This window comes from Enhydra lutris, unplaced genomic scaffold (genome assembly GCF_002288905.1).
Source record: "Enhydra lutris kenyoni isolate GAN:26980312 unplaced genomic scaffold, ASM228890v2 scaffoldscaffold8, whole genome shotgun sequence".
NCBI classification, from domain to species: domain Eukaryota; kingdom Metazoa; phylum Chordata; class Mammalia; order Carnivora; family Mustelidae; genus Enhydra; species Enhydra lutris.
This window is the reverse complement of record NW_019154092.1, coordinates 6,721,152-6,739,049: the sequence shown is the minus strand read 5'-3', so window position 1 is coordinate 6,739,049 and position 17,898 is coordinate 6,721,152. Positions and strand designations below refer to the sequence as shown.

Below are 17,898 nucleotides of genomic sequence, written 5' to 3'. Positions count from 1 at the left end.
CAGGGAGAACCCAAATGCCTTGGGTGGGAGTTCATGCATGCCAGGTGGAAGCCCATACACTATTTAATTCTTGACACCTGCTTCTCTCTCTCTCTCTCTCTCTTTCTTAAACATGCATCATAGACTTTCACCTCAGAACTCACATTTGCTGGCTGGCATTTTTCATGAAATGTGCCAGGTCATCTGGAACTATGATATAATCAGCCACCTGTCTTCCATCATTGCCTCAATGAGAAAGTGCTGTGTCCCAGCCCATTTAAAATACTGGCCACCTGAAATGTTGATGCTGGTATGAATTAGGCCCTGTTCTCCACACACCCCTCTAGACACGGCGGTCTATAAGACGGCTATTAAGTCTACTTTCCTTTGTCCCCAGAGGGCCCTCGGCTGAGGAAGCCGAATGTCTCATGGGCCTGAGGGGCTGTAACACAGCCTTCACCCATACAGAAGCATGACAACATGGGTATGTAAGCTCCTGTCATTCTGTGGGGCTGCCTGAAGTCTCACAGAGAAAGTGAAGAACACACGGAACACTTATTAACTTGGATGCCTTAAAGTTATCTCCATCCCTTGTAAGACGCTGTTGAGAAACCGTTCCCACAATATATTTTAATTCCTTTGGTATATACTTTTATTTGCACCTGTGTGCCCATCCCTTACCTTCTGTGTGTTTATGGAGGAAGTGAACACAATGACATCACTTTAAAGCATTTTATGGGCACACGCAAGTTTTGGGAGCGAGTTGGAGAAAAATGTAATACAAAATGATTGGCATTCCTTATGACCCCAGAGAGCATTTTGTTGCATGCAGCTGCCGTCAGTGGGCCCCAAGAAAGACGCCCTATGAGAACCCTGCGAGCAGAAGTGCCTCTGTGGCCCCGTTACCCGGGACTGTCTGCCCAGTGGGGAGAAGGTGTCACACAGGAGGAAGGACAGGACAGAATCCCATTTCTGCAGGAAGCACTTCAGCTGGGGAGGGATGGGGACATCCAACTCCCCTCGTCCCATTGTACTGACTCAGATCCCATTTACTTGTTTTGGGTGAGCTTTTTTTCTGGTACAATGTCCAGTTCCTCTGAGTGGAGCCCTCGCCTCTGGGCAATATTCTAGCCCCCACCTTAGCATCTGAGGTAATTGGCTTTCAATAAATATCCTGTCTGTCGGCTGCCTGAGTGAATGTATGAACAACAGTCTTGAGGGTATGAACACAGAAAGGCCCAATCTAGAAGTGACAGGAGAGTACGTGTGACTTCACGCAGCCGTGCTCATTAAGAATGGCTTCTCAGGTGTGGATGCTCCCCTGGCAGGTGGTGGATGAGAGGTGTGACAACCCTCGTCTACACTACTTTCCTGCCTTGTGTGCTGATGAGCTACCTGATGACTGAGCTTCTTATAGTCAATTAGGATAAGAAATGTAAGTGGCTAATGTTTTCTCTCACGAAAAGGGAAAAGAGAGAAGCTACCTAGGCTCCCTTGCCTGGCCCTCAAAGGTGGCATACGCCTTGTTAATAATACCCCATGGGAAGAAACCAGTTCTCTGTTGTGCTTAAAGGAAACTCCCTGGTCCCCATACCTCACAATGGGGTACTTGAGAAACTCCAGGTACCACTGACAGCTGGGGTGTCCCTATCCCATCCACAGATGTTAGAGGTCTGAGAAGTTTCTGGAAGTCCGGGCACCAAGATAACAGTCTCGCTTGTCCCCAAAGCCCTAGCTTTGTTGTCAAATGTGGGTTTGAAGCTAATTCCTACTGCTCAGACCAATTTACCTCTCTAACCTCACTTTCCTCATCTTTAGGATGGGTATGATACCTATTCAGAGTTACATAGTGCATGAAATGGAGATAATGTAGAGGCACAGCCTCATGTATGACCTGGCATTTAGTAAGTCCTCAATGAAGGTATCTTTGAATTTCCTCACCACTGACCATTCTTGCTGGTGATATATCAAAGGGAAACCAGGCTTTGTTCTAAATAGCACATGTATTCCCATCGTGCTCTTCGCAAAAATAAAATATTAGAACCAGAACACTATAGCTGTTTAGGAATTTAGCACTGGTAAGTCAGCAGTTAATAGGAATGGCCCGGGGTGCCTGGGAAGCTCAGTCAGTTAAGCGTCTGCCTTCGGGTCAAGTCATGATCTCGGGGTCCTGGGATCGAGCCCCACATTAGGCTCCCTGCTCGGCTGGGAGCCTGCTTCTCCCTCTCCCTCCCCCTGCTTGTGCTCCCTCTCTTGCACTATTAAATGGATAAATAAAAAAATTTAAAAAAATAGGAATGGACTGGTTCCCCTGGAATTTCCAGGTTACTCAGCCTGTAAGATCACCAAACGTTTCGATCCTTACGAGGGGCTCCTGTAGCCAGATGCGGATGAGCGTTGCGAGCGTGTAGTACATCACCAGCAGGACAATGGGGTTGGCATGGTGATACCATGACAGGTCTGGGTTTGCTATGATCTTCCAGGTGCTGGAACAGTCTGTGTGAATGACTGATTTGATACCAAACAACCTGTTTCAAAACAAAAGAAAATATTAGGAAGACGCAATAAACTACATGTCCCTAACTTAGTAAAAACATCCTGTTTTTAAGAGGCTTATGAGCTAGCCCTAGGCTAAGCCTTCCCAGTGTAGATATTTCATTACTTTTCTGTATATACAACTGTATCCCTAAATGACATCTGTACATATACATATAATGTATATTATATAAATATACATATATTTTATATACATATAATACACATATATACATATATATACATAATATATACATATATAGAAAATATACATCCTTAAATCATATAAATGTGTGTTAATGTGTGTGCAAGTATATAAAATCAATAATCTTTACACTGACTCAAAAATCTATCTAATACTATCTAATCTAATATATAATGCTAATACCATTAATCAGACTAATTTATCTAATAATAACTCCTTGCACACCTATTAGAAATTTACATTTTAATTGCCAATCAACCCTATTAGATGCCTGCATTACTGAAATGCCAAGTATGTGGGGACACGTTACTAAGGTCAGCTAAATGGGCACCTATTTTGTTTTTGGCAGGATTTAGTGTTAGCTATTCAGCTAATATTGATATTCTTGGGCAAATATTGAAATTGGACACAGTTCTATGATTCAGCCATAAAAGCCAGATAGTATATACTAGAATTTCTTGAAGATATATATTTCTGTCAAATTTCATTTATGGGCAAATTCTCATTTTAAAACTTTATGATTAATTATTTATTTTGAAATATAACTTTATGAGGCTTGTTAAATTTTGAAATGATAGACTTTTTATGTTATTCCTACTATAGGATCAGAAGGTCTCTGACTCTATCATGGGAAATTATATAAATATGATTCATTGGGAATTCATTTTACATGAACTTTTTCTAAGAAAGGATTTTATTAAATGAATAAAACGTTTACGTTAAGTGAGTCTCTTTCTATTGTTTGTATCTCTTAGATGTGAACTTCCTTTAATGCTTATGTTATATTCTTCATTCAGTTGTAAGATCTTCAAGAACTATACGTCCCTCACTTATAAAATCTCCCAGGGTTCTCACTGTTTTCTATCACAAGGCAAATGTCATATTGGTGAATCGTTCAACATAGATTTTAGAGTAAGCTAAATAGAAACTAAACTTTCTTCAATTTTATCAGAAAAATAGAAGTTATAGTAGAACTTGCTCTTATTACAAGGCTTTTCTTCTAAGTCTAGCAAGATTCTTTGTACTTAGCATTAGAAGGAAAAATGTCCTGCTAACAAAAAGAGTTATGTCCAGGGGCGCCTGGATGGCTCAGTGGGTTAAAGACTCTGCCTTCGGCTCAGGTCATGATCCCAGGGTCCTGGGATCGAGCCCCGCATTGGGGGGGGGGGGTCTCTGCTCAGCAGGGAGCCGGCTTCTTCCTCTCTCTGCCTGCCTCTCTGCCTACTTGTGATCTCTGTCTGTCAAATAAATAAATAAAATCTTAAAAAAAAAAGAGTTATGTCCCTCTTAGAATGGTGGAACACTCTGAAAATGGTTTTGCTGTCCTAGATTAAAATGTCAATTTCCGGTATGTAATGTGCAGAACTGAAAGCATTGAGATTTCTAATCAAACGTTAGCTGAAAGTCTCTGGATTAATCAGGCATAGGTTTCAGCCCCCAACTCATTCCTCTTCTTGTCTCACACCTGGTGCATGCACTAACAATGACATCATCAATCACCAGTTTATATAAACCTGTGTCAGAAAGTCAGTAGTAATTTCTGCAGCTGTCTGTAAACTGAACCACATGCCTCCTAAAAGTCTACATGGACACTCCACAACTTACCATTAATATTATAGCTATTCCACACTGATTTTGCACACTTACATATGAATAGTGAGAATCAGTCTCATGTTTTGTACTACGAGTATGGACTAACATGGGTCAGAAGCTCTAGAATGAGGGATTGTGGTATCCTTTAAGGAACTTCTAACAGTATTAGACAAATATGGTTAAGAACTAAGAGTTCTCTGTTCTTTTTTCTTTTTTTAAAATAGGTTGGATGCTCTAGATAAAAATTTTTATATAACATGGGAGGTTTGTACTTAAAAGTTTCACATCATTTCTGGCACAAAAATTCTAGGATGCTGTGTAACACCCAACTATTATTTAATTTACTCAGTTTTTTCTTGTGAACCTTCCCTATCCAGAATTGCTTCTTAATATTGACAATACAAAGAAAAGTGAAATTATCAGACCTGGCCTCCACGAAACTCACTCTCGATCTCACCACAGGGATGAGACATGCTTGTTTGAGGAGAGCAAGATGTTACAGAACCCCTTCTATCTGGAGGTGTTTCTGTCTGGAGAGGGTAGTCAGGAGGAAGAATGTTCCATGTCAGGATAGTCAAAGAAGGATGGGTGAGTCAATGAGAGAAAAGAGAAGTCCTATCAGATGTTGCCAGGCTGTGCGGCTGGGCTGGGAAGATAAACTGGGCACAGTGAGAACAATCCTCTATTTTTGTTACTGCTGCCTCATTGGATATATATAAACTTCCTTCCATCTTGATGATTCCCATATAACTGCTCATGTATTTACAGTGGTCCTAGTTCACATTGATTGAATAAAAATGCCCATATTGTTCATTGGTCATTAAAATACTAAAAAATGACTATCTTATATCTTTCTCCATAGAAATGTCTCTTTGCCTGAGAAGCAAATAGTGACACGGCCATGGAGCTCTGCATTCCTGTTTATTGCTCATTTAGAATCAGAAAGATAAAGCTTCTCTCTTCAATGCATTTGGAATACACTTGGACCCCAGGCTGGTTCTATCAATAACAGACAAGTGTACATTTGGTAGGTGGCTCACCGTCTCTGAAAATCCAGTTCCTTATAAAACCTAATAGAATTAGGGGTAGGCAGGGGTGTAAGCACATGAACAAAGAAAGAGCATTTTCCAGAAGATCTTAAGATCTCACAAACTCTTCTATTTTTCAGAGGATGGCTGAAGACAGTTTCCTCTGTGATGGTCAGTTTCCAGTAGAAACATATCAGACCCTTGGGGCACAGGCTCCTGCTTCAGTATCTGGCCTGTCCTGCTCTGCTATTTCACTCCCAACATCCCTATCCACAGAACATGTCCTCAGCTTCTCTTCCTGAACAATTGTAGCACAAAGGGTGGTCTCTAGTTTCTCTCTCCTCTACAGTGTGACCATTGTTAGAGTCACCTTCAGAAAACTCAAGTTCAGCATGCCACCTTCTTCTTCCCATTTCCTATTTCCTTTTCATTCGCTGTCTGCAGAATAACCCCAAGTCCCAGCAAATTATTTCCCAGGCCTCAAGCAGCCAGGTCTCCTCTCCTTCCTCCCAGACACCATGAACTCAAGCTATGCTGGGCTATTTGTGGTTTACCATAAAATCTCAGTCCCTTTGGCCTTGCTACTTCTTGATTGACCAGAGTGATTTCCAGATAGTTGTGACTTTTCATGGGTTGCCAAATCAGTGATTGGGGTATGTGCTCCAGGAAGGCTCTGTCCTCTCCTTGGAAATGCAAAACCAAGGCAGCAAGCCAGGCAGACTCTCAGACTCTCAGATATCTCTCAGGACCACTCCAGTCCCACCCCAACTGCACCCCATAACCTACACATATCAACATACTCCTTCCAAGTATGCTCAACCACTCCAAATTACTGCAGGGGACCCCAGGACATTAGCAGCCCAGGAATACATGATTATATTACCACCATAACCCATCACCTGAACCTTCATGCTCATTGATGATGGTTGTTGTTGCTGAAAGCATTAATTCTTCATTCTTTCTTTTGGTCTGGATGGCCTATAGTTAATGTAAAGCTGATCTTCTAAAATTAATTTCCAACACTCTTCATTTGGCTTCTTTTTCTTGTTCCTTTCTGTTTTGGGGGGACATCCTGGACATCATCAATGTCTACCTCTTGGGATTTAGGGAATCCACCTCTGGGAAATGTAGGATTTCTAGCTGGAATAAATTTGTCCTGCCCAACGCATAAACAAGAACAGTATTTGCAGTCATAATTTGTAGTTGGATTATTGTTAGTTTATGTGCTTATCTCTGCCCAGCTTGATTCTAATTTCTTTGAAAAGGGATATGCGTTTTGTCATCTCGCTTTGATGGACGCGCCTAGCATATAGCAAGCTTTAAGTGTAAGCTTTTGCGAATGAATTAAAAGCACTAAGGCTAAATTATACCACGAAGTTATAGCAGGTGACCGTGGTTACAGCAGGAGTAGAGACTAACGGATAGCAAAGTTACTGTTTTTGAAAAAGGAAAAGATAAAGAAGGAATGGGAAGGAACCATAGTTCACAGGAGAATTCTAGAATTTTTAGAGAACCATTGCTGCAGCCCCGGCCACACCCTCCATCATTTTAGTGCCCTCAGTCTAGGAAATAAGAGCACAGAATAAGCCTAACAAAGGCATCGCAAGGACACTTTATCTAAATTCTGTCTTAGATCATACGTAACAGAATTATTTTTATTCTCTATAGGCTGCCAATAAGAATTTGGAACTTTATCTTTTGGAAGAGTCAATACATAAATGTACATAGACGAGAAGTAACTTCTTCAACTCCAGAGGTTGATAATTAAGAAGCAGTAAGAGATTCGAATACTCAATAAGAGCAAAATATGGAGCAGCCTGGAACATTCCTTCAAGACCCCCCCCCAAAAGGGCGCCTTACTCAGATTATTATGTGTAAAAATCCATTTTACCCCTTTTTATAGAAGAGGACATTGGAGCTACAAGGAGTATCCCTGATCCCAGAACATTGGTTATTCTTCACCTGCAGGCCCAAGCGGACAGCTGACTCTCTCAGCTCTGTTGGACGCTCTGTGGGCTCACTGTCAATGCCTCTCCACCTGCCCGGGGGCACTGGTTTTGCACTTTTTTTTTCCTCTTCCTCCAAGGCACTCGTAATATCTGACAACATATGGTGACTACGAATTGGCAACGTATTTGTTTCAATTTGCACATGTTGGCAGATTTATAAAACCTCCACCTGTTTTCAGGTTTCCTCCAGACCACATCTGCTTGGTCGCTGGTAATACAGAAACCCAGCCACTTGCGAAAGAACTATGTAATACTGAAAATAACACCACATTTTAAAAAAATCTTAATTGTGGTAAAATAGACATAACATAAAATTTACCATCTTAAATGTTGAAGTGTACAGGGCAGTGGTATATTAACTATAGTCATCGTGCTCTGCAACCAAGCTCTAGAACAATGTCACTGTGCAAAACTGAAACTCTCTACCCATTAAACAATAATTCCCAATTGCCCCCTTCCTTCAGCACGTGGCACCCGCCATTTTACTTTCAGTCTCTATGGATTTGACTACCTCAGTCCCTCATACAAATGGAATCATGTAGTATTTGTTCTTTTGTATCTGGCTTATTTCACTGACCATTATGTCCTCAAGGGTCATCCATGTTGTAGTCTGGGTCAGAATTTCCTTCCTTTTTAAGATTGAATAATATTCCATTGTATGTATGGACCACATTTTGTTTATCCACTTCTCTGTAGATGAACATTCACCTTTAAATCATTGTAAAAAATGCTGCTAGGACCACAAGTATACAAATGTCACTTCAAGTCCTTGATTTCAATTCTTTTGGGCATAGTTCCAGAAGTAGGATTGTTGGATCTTTCTATTGGTAATTTTGTGAGGAACCTCCACACTGTTTTTCATTGTGGTTACACCATTTACATCCCCACCAACAGAGCAGAAGGGCTCTAGTCTTTCCCACATCATTCCCAGAACTTGTTATATGTTCTACGGTTTGAGAGGAACCATCTTAGTGGGTGTGAGGGTGGACATCACATTTTTCATTTAGCTTTTTCTTTTTCAGATCTCAGAGCTTTTTATGATATAGGGAGATGTAGTCTTCAGTTAAATAGGCATTTGCTAATGAGAATGGATAAGTATGCAGTTAGGTTGATTGTGAAGTCTGGGCAGGTTTTAAATCCTCTTATGAAACCAGGGAATATATTCTTTCCAACTACAGTAAAATGATTGCTTCAGGGCAGTAATTGTCTAGAGAAACTATCTTTTAACAATCCTCTCATTTAACCTTAGATCCTTTAATCAAAATAAATGGGGGACTGAATGGAAGGAAGAAACAGAAAGGGAAGGAGGGAGGAAGGACAGGTATTTCTCAGGGAGTTTGAGTGCAAAGGGTGGGCTGTAGGTTAGGAACCAAGCTCAGAAGGGAGGAGGTCCACTGAAGCCTGGGATAGTTCCACCAAGACAAGATTTTCCCATTGTCAGACCTCCAGGATGCTTGTTTAGCCATTTCTATTCTGAGACCATTTTTCCTGGAAAGGGGTTTGGTGGCAGACCCCAAGGGTCCAAAGGTCCCAGTGCTCCCCATGCTGAGTATTCTGAGTATTCAAGAAGCCAAATGAGTCAGCGGTCATTATCACTGACAGTTACACACACTCACCAGAGTCAGGTGGGTACCCAGAAACAAACAGCAAATAGATTCAAAGAGGGAAAGGTGAAGTCTCCTTTCTATAAGTAATTCATGGTTCAGAGAGAAGCATAGAACCTTTGAGACAACTGTGTTTGAAGGTATAAAGCTAGCCCTAAGTGCAGCTGCCCAGAAAATGTCCTTGGCGACCCGACCTCTTACACCAACATGGGTACCCTGAAGAAGCTTGTGGAAGTAACTTCAGGGGAAATCACCAACCACTTAAAAATAACCAACTTTTCTTTCTTCTTCCAGCCCTGCCCACTCTTTCCTTACCCTGATGACCACAAGTCTAGGGGTAACAAGATGTGGGTTATTTTTAAAGGTTAAAAAAAAGTGATGAAGATTCGGGTGGTACATACTTGATTAATATTTTGATTTTAAAGTTAATCCCTTGAGTTAAATGGCCTTAGCATGAACTCATTATAAACTTGAAAATAATCAGAGGCTGTAGGTCTCGATGAAAAGAACAGGAATCTAGATATGCTGCTTGAATTATCATCTCTGTGACCTTGCATATGGCATTTAGACATTTCTGAGCCTCAATTTCCTCCCTTGGAAAATGAGGTTAGTCAATATGTATATTGAAGAGATATTGTGAGAATTAGAAATGACAGAAAACTTGGAAATAATTCTCCTGCCAGTTCAACTTGGAATTGTTTATATGGGGTTTGCAAATACCCTATGTACAACAGTTTCAGATTGTAAGCACTACAGCCAGTAAACTTCTTTTCAAATAGGACATGTATTAATTTTTTTCCTTGCATAAAAATATAGATCCAGATGAGTCAAGCTGGAATTATAGACCTTTTTTTGAACAGTACTACAAATAGCTAATGTTCAGATTTGGTGATATTAATGAGAAGTAAATGAAGAACAGTTTCTTGATGAAACATTCAGGTTATACACATATATTTTTTAAAAGATTCTATTTATTTATTTGAGAAGGAGAGAGAGCAGGGGAGGGCCAGAAAGAGAAGCAGTCTCCATGCTGAGCAGGACCCTGACTTGGGGCTCCATCTCAGAACCCTGAGATCATGACCTAAGCTAAGGCAGATGCTTAACCAACTGAGCCACCCAGGTGCTCCATAAATACCCATGTATACTTCTTTCTCACACAGAGAACATACCTTTCCTGCTCTAAGGAAAACCATTTCAAAATGCTACCCAGTTATATAACTCACCAGCTGGATCCCTACATGGTGCTTGGTCATTTCTTACAGTTCAAGAAATATTCCATATTGTTCTGCAAAATTGCACCAACTAGTAACATCACAACTACAGCAAAATCTCCCATCTGGAAATATAGAGTTTGGGCAACACACTACAAGCTGTAGTCATTATCAAATCCTGCTGGATGCTAGACAGGAATTGGTTGGGATAATTTCTCGCCTAGCAGACCAGTAAGTCTCTCGTAGGCGGTTCTTGATTCTTCTCATTAGAAGGAACTTCCTTGTCCATTGTCTCTCTTGACCCACTGATATTGGCCAATATGAACCTCATCTGCTCCCCAGACCCATCTCAACTGTTATGTGTGGTTCCATTTTGGTCTATTTAATGTCCATAGTCCTCATTTAAGCACAGATCACAATGTGTTTCATCATTAGTCTTCTGTTATATGTCTGTGTCCTGCGTCTTGAAATAGGTCATGAACTCCTTAAGGGCCAATATCATGCAGTTCTTGGCATCTTCTAAAACACCTACAGTAGTTTTCCAAACAGCCCATACTCAGATTTATGACAAGCATGGCTCTAGGAGTAGCCTTCCTAATACATTTTCAAGAGTAATTCAAGATATCACTTAAAAGATTTTAGATTTCTATCATGTAATCAATGCAAAAACGATGCAGCAAATATCAGTATTACAAATGTATTTTTCAAAGACTCAGGTACGAAGATCTTGAAATTGCCTGTTTCTTTGATCAGTTTGACACTAACCGCTTTCTCAAAGTCTAACAGCTCACTCAACAGCCCAAAGATGAATGGTTCAAGGCTGGTTGTTGAGTGAACATCACTAAGGACAAGTGCAGTCACTTTCTAAAACGTGTTTCCCAAACTACCTACGAGGACCATTCAGGAAATACCCATTCATTGGGTACAGATACATTTGTGAAATACAATAAAAAGTAACTAATAGAAAAATAATCACACACCTGAATGCCACATGAATGCCAAACTGCTATATAGATTTTTAATGCTTCCTTTTTTCAGATACATCTGTGTTTAACTTGTTGAAAATTTGTTTCAAACAATTCATGGAACAGCAATGACCTGCTACATAGAGTATCCAGAAGCCCTTGTCAGAATATTGTCAGTAGTCTACTACTAAAGGTTTGATCACCTCTAATTAACCTTTTCCTTAGATGCATCTTTCAAAATAAATATTTATTTCTTACATTCCACATATTAGTGAGATCATATAATTGTTTTTCTCTGATTGACTTATTTTGCTCAGCATAAAATCCTCTAGTTCCATCCATGTCATTGCAAATAGCAATGATTTGATGGCTGTGTATCCCAGTGTGAGTGTGTGTGTGTGTGTGTGTGTGTGTGTGTGTGTGTGTGTATGCGTGCGTGCGTGTGTGTGTGTGTGCGTGTGTGTATTTCACATCTTCTTTAAGAAACAAGGTAGTGGGGGTGCCTGGGTGACTCAGTGGGTTAAGCCTCTGCTTACAGCATGATCTCAGGGTCCTGGGATCGAGCCCCACACCAGGCTCTCTGCTCAGCAGGGAGCCTGCTTCCCCCTCTCTCTCTACTTGCCTCTCTGCCTACTTGTGATCTCTCTGTCAAATAAATAAATAAAATCTTAAAAAAAAAAGAAAGAAAGAAAAGAAACAAGGCAGTGGATCATAGGGGAAGAGAGGGAAAAAATGAAACAAGCTGAAACCAGAGAGGGAGACAAACCATAAGAGACTCTTAATCTCGGGAAACAAACTGAGGGTTGCTGGAGGAGAGGGGGGTGGGAGAGATGGGGTGGCTGGGGGATGGACATTGGGGAGGTTATGTATTATGGTAAGTGCTGTGAACTGTGTAAGACTGATGAATCACAGATCTGTATGCTGAAACAAGCAATACATTATATGTTAATTAAAAAAATAAAATAAAAGGAAATGAAAAAAATAAACATTTAGAACTACTCTTCACAATATAATTAACATTCTAAATAACATTATGAAGATGATAATTCCCTTTTGCTGTGTGTACAGGGGGAGATTCTTTAAGATCATTGAGGAAACACTAACACATATTTTCTGTTGTGCTTTGTGTCATCAGGGTGTCTGACAGCTAGTTGGAAGAGGAGTTCCCCAATCTAGCACTGTAAAAGGAATGCCGGCACACCAAAGCTCTTCCTGATAAACCCCAGACCCTGAAAAGAATGGAAGGAACCGGGGATCTGATGGTGTTCAGTCAGCCAACGGGATCAGCTCTCCCAGGTGAAGAAAAAGTCATGGACCTGGTGCCTAACAGTTGCCAACGTCCTGTTGGATGTGACCAGCATCTCTCTCTGCAGTTTTCTATTTAGTGAGGACAGACTGGAGAAAACCAAGCTGCTCATGAACGTCTACTTCCCAAGTTCCTAAAAACAGTACAAGCCCAAAGACAGCCAAAACACAGAGGCATGGTACTTTGGATTAAACTGGATTTCATAAATAAAACTTGAAAGTTAACGTCTATATCTAACCCAAATAAATCAGTGGCTCCACAGACTTTTGGAACTGGACTGAAATCTGTGTACTTCTTTTGTGTTATATAGGTCACTATTTTTAAGGAAATGGAGTATGTCTTAAATTAAGACACTTTTGAATATGATAGAACTTTTTTTTCAAGATTTGGGAAGTATTTATGATCTTTCATGACCTTGCAGCCAATGTTGGGAACATCTGTTCCATTATATGGCATTGCTTGGGTAGAGGCATAAGGTGTGAGAGTGTGCCCTGGTCCTCAGAAGTATCTGAGAATTTCTATTTTTCTTTTTCTTTTTAAAAAAATTTTTTAAAGATTTTATTTATTTATTTGACAGACAGAGATCACAGGTAGGCAGAGAGGCAGGCAGAGAGAAAGGAGGGGAGGCAGGCTCGCTGCGAGCAGAGAGCCCCATGTGGGGCTCAATGCCAGGACCCTGGGATCATGACCTGAGCTGAAGGCAGCAGCTTTAACCCACTGAGCCACCCAGGCGCCCCGAGAATTTCTATTTTTAAGACAGAAAATGTTAGGGCACCTGGGTGGTTCAGTTAGTTAGGCATGGCTCAGGTCATGATCTCGGGGCCCTGAGATGGAGCTCTGCTTTGGGCTCCCTGCTTACTCCCTCTGACCCTGCTTGTGCTCTCTCCCCCTCTCTCTAAATAAATAAATAAAATCTTTTAAAAAAGGACAAAAAATGCTTCCATTAATTTGTCTTAGTATTTTTGTCTTTTTAATTAAAAATAATTTTAGCTTTCAGATTCTTTAATTTTGAATAAGTAATTTTCCTGTTGTATGTGTGACTTTGAATTATTCACTTTTTATAGATTTTGGAGATTTCTCCTAACAAAAACTACCTGAAGCTTCTTTCCTTATCCCCTTTATAACTACGATGCATTTTTAACTGCCCACTCAACAATGACAATATTTAAGAGAAACCCTACATACAGCCCTGATTTTTTTTTTCTTCACACCCACTAACGAAGGCACTAAAACACCATCTATTACCTAGTGTATGGAGAAATAAAAGACAGCCTGAGAGCTGTGTACTATTTTGGTGAATGTTTGAGGAATAATATCTTCCTTGAATTCCTTTTCATTCTCTTATATGGCCTTGCTTCGATTGAAACAAAGTATCAGTGTCATTGGCAAATATCTTCTCCCATTCCCTGGGTTGCCTCTTTGTTTTGCTCACTATTTCCTTTCCTGTGCAGAAGCTTTTTATCTTGATGAAGTCCCAAAAATTTGTTTTAGCTTTTGTTTCCTTTGCCTTTGGAGACATGTCTTGAAAAAGGTTACTGTGGCTGATGTCCAAGAGGTTACTGCCTATGTTCTCCTCTAGGATTTTGATAGATTCCTGCCTCACGTTGAAGTCTTTTATCCATTTTGAGTTTATCTTTGTGTATGGTGTCAGAGAATGGTCGGGTTTCATTCTTCTATACATAGCTGTCCAATTTTCCTAGCACCATTTATTGAAGAGACTGTCTTTTTTCCACTGCATTTTTTTTCCTGCTTTGTCGAAGATTATTTGACCATAGAGTTGCAGGTCAGTATCTGTTCCACTGGTCTGTGTGTCTGTTTTTGTGCTAGTGCCATGCTGTCTTGGTGATCACGGCTTTGTAGTAAAGCTTGAAATTAGGCAACTACTAGGTATTTATCCCAAAGACACAGATGCAGTGACAAGAAGGGTCATATGCACCCCAATGTTCATAGCAGCAATGGCCACAGTCACCAAACTGTGGAAAGAGCCAAGATGCCCTTCAACAAATGGAAAAAGAAGATATGGGTCATATATACAATGGAATATTATGCCTCCATCAAAAAGGACAAATACCCAAATGTCCATCAACATGGATGGGACTGGAAGAGATTATGCTGAGTGAAATAAGTCAAGCAGAGAAAGTCAGTTATCACATGGTTTCACTTGAGGAGCATAAGAAATAACATGGAGGACACCAGGAGAAGGAAAGGAAAAGTAAACTGGGGGAAATCAGAGGGGGAGACAAACCATGAGAGACTGTGGACTCTAAGAAACAAACTGAGGGTTTTGGAAGGGAGGGGGCTGGAGGGATGGGTGAGCCTGGTGGTAGGTATTAAGAAGGGCACATATTGCATGGACCACTGGTTGCGGTGCATAATCAATCTTTGAACAATGAAAAAATAAAATAGAATTTAAAAAAAGAAACAAAGTATCAGGGGCTTCTGGGTGGCCCAGTTGGTTTAGCATTTGACTCTTGTTAATGGCTTGGGTCATCATCTCAGGGTCCTAAGACAGAGCCCTGCAGTGGCCTCCTTGCTCCCCGGGGAGCCTGCTTGGGAATCTCTCTCTCTCTCCCTCTGCCCCTCCCACCACTTGGGCATGCATGCTCTCTCTCAAATAAAATAAATAAATCTTAAAAAACAAGGAAAAACAAAGAATCTGGAGAAAAAGAAAAGGGAGAAAGTGAATACATTTATGTGCATTCAACAGCTACCAATATAGGCAAGATAAAGTCCATCTTTGAAGTATCAGAGGGAAGACGGGTACTATAAAAATGTGTCCACAATGCAAGGGATTGAACTCAACCACATATAAATAAAATTCATTTAAATTTTAAAAAATGGATGTATAGACAGAACTATTAAAACACACTTATAAATGCCCTTTGCTTAGATAAAACAGATACTAGCATTCTGACACATTTGCTGCTTCTCTTACGCTAAAGCAAAAAAAAAAAAAAAAAAAAAGTCAGTGGCCTTGTCCACGATTCTCTTGCTTCTCCTCTCCTTTCTCCACCAAACACTATTTTGAGATTAGTGTATATCATTTCCATAAGCATCTACTCACTTTTACTACATATTTCTACATCCATAAATAATGCATACTATTGTTATATGAATTTGACTTTATATAAGTGGTCATAAATGGTCATATTTGTATATACTCTTAAGCACATTTTTAATAGAAGTCATCTTAATTTCTGGGTGGTATTTCATTGCATAAATAAACCAAGTGCTCTAGAAATTCAGAAATGGAATATTTTACAGGAGAAGAAAGATACAAACATCATTAATCTGTGGAGAAGTTGTGCTAAAGATAAAGGCAATAGGAAGGTGACATAAAATCCTTCAAGATTTATTTTTAGAACATTTTATTCTTTTTTTAAGATGATGGATTTCTTTATTTTTATTTACTTCTATTTTTTAAAGATTTTATTTATTTATTTGAGAGAGAGACGGAGATAGCAAGAGAGAGCACGAGCAGAGTGGAGAGGGAGAAGAAAGATCTCCGCTGAGCAGGAAACCCCATGCGAGGCTCAATTCCAGGACCCTGGGATCATGACCTGGGCCACAGGCAGACATTTAACTGACTGAGCCACCCAGGTGTCCCCTGCATTTACTTCTTATGTATAGCTTCCTCTATGGTACTTGTCAAAGCTTCCGTAGGGTTGATATGTTAGATATAGACAAATCCTTGCATATGCGTGCATATTTAAGAATGTTTATTGGGCATGGGCAGCTGTAGGACAAAGTTACTAAATTTCTAATTGACCAGGAGAGGGTATGTCCAAGTAAGTTATAGCATATCCATTACATTGCTGATAAAGAATATCTCTATATATTTGACATAGAAAATGTTTCAAGGGATATTTCAAAGTAAGTTTTAAATTTTGGAATAATTTGAGATTTACAGAAAACTTGCAAAGATTTCACAGAGGTTTCCCCACACCCAGTTTCCTCTATTGTTAACACCTTAAATTAGCATAGTACCTTTGTTACCACCAGTGAACCAATACTAGCACGTTTTTCTTAAAACCAAAGTCCATGCTTTTTTTCAGATTTCCTTAGTTTTTACCTAATGTCCTTTTTCTGCTCTGGAATCCCATCAAGAATGGGGCATCACAGTTGGTCATCATGTCTCCTTAAGCTCCTCCAGATTGTAACATCTTCTCAGATTTTTCTTGTTTCTGATGACCTTGACAGTTTTGGGTACTGATCGGGTATTCTGTAGACTGACCCTTAGTTGTAGTTTGTTTGTTTGCTCATGGTTAGCAAGAGTTACAGATGTGGGGGTAGGAAGACCACAGAGGTCAAGTACCATTCTTGTGACATCACACAAAGGATACATGCCTTCAACATGACTTATTATCAATGAGATTAATTCTGACCACAGAACTGAGGTAGTGTTTGCTAGGTTTTTCCACTGTGAAGTTGATCTTTACCTGTCCTTATTTTACACTTTGGAAAGAAGTTACTGTGTTCTGCCCATACTAACAGGGTGGGGAGTTATGCCCCGTCTTCCTGAGGGGTCAGTATCAACAATGAATGATGTGGAATTCTTTCATAGGAGAGAACTGTCTCTTCTCCCTTCTTTATATATTAAATCATTTACTTAGATCCCTGTGGACTCATGGATCTGTGTTTTATGTGTATTTGTAACCATATGCACCCATGGATATGGTTTTAATCCAATACTGCTTTATTTATTTGGTTGTTCAAATTGTTCGAGCTTTGACCACTGCGAGTTCTTTCAGTTTACTCTAGCTTTCCTTTGACACGTCTATTACTTTGTTATTTTCTGGCACTACAATGGGCTCCAGACTCATAGTCCTTGACTAAACCCTAGAATCAGCCATTTCTCCAAGGAGCCCTGGTTCCTTTCGTGGGAGAATGGTATTAGAAACCAAGCTCTGGGCACTAAGTGTGCTCATTGCCACTGGGGTGTCATCACTTGCATGCCCTGTCTGCTGACAGAGCAAGGAAGTACTTGTGTGCATACTAACCCATGCACACACACATATCTGTACATATTTGTGTATGTAACCATCTGTATCTACACTAAGTTACACCTGAGTTCATGCTGATGTCTTTACACTGCTGTCAAATTGCCCTAGCCTTCTGCCCTTGCTTATCTATGAACTTGCACTCAGACAGTAAGAAACCTGGCCTCCAATCTGCCTTGCATTTACTTATTCATTTAATTCCAGTATACATGTACAGTGGTCTCAGGATTATTAACACAGAGCTCTACAGTAAACAACTTTATCAACTAGAGTATAATACTTATGGACTGTTCCTTTTGTCTCTAGTCTTACAATTCTACTCATGTTCAAAGTTACTTAAGTAAACACCTTTCTTCCTATCTTTTCAGTGAGGTTATATCATACATTTGGAACACAGATTATTTTGCCCCAGTCTGCATTCCATGCTGGGATCTTCCAATCTCCTTTTTGATTATTTTAAAAT

General features: G+C 40.1%; 1 protein-coding gene across 1 annotated transcript in view; it reads right to left on the bottom strand.

The window, feature by feature from the left end:
- Positions 1-17,898, bottom strand: part of LOC111142520 (piezo type mechanosensitive ion channel component 2) — a 462,751-nt gene that overhangs the window by 124,608 nt on the left and 320,245 nt on the right. The window contains exon 8 of the mRNA XM_022495760.1: positions 2,345-2,507. Coding sequence (XP_022351468.1) covers positions 2,345-2,507 — 163 coding nt within the window. The remainder of the gene's footprint in view (positions 1-2,344; positions 2,508-17,898) is intronic.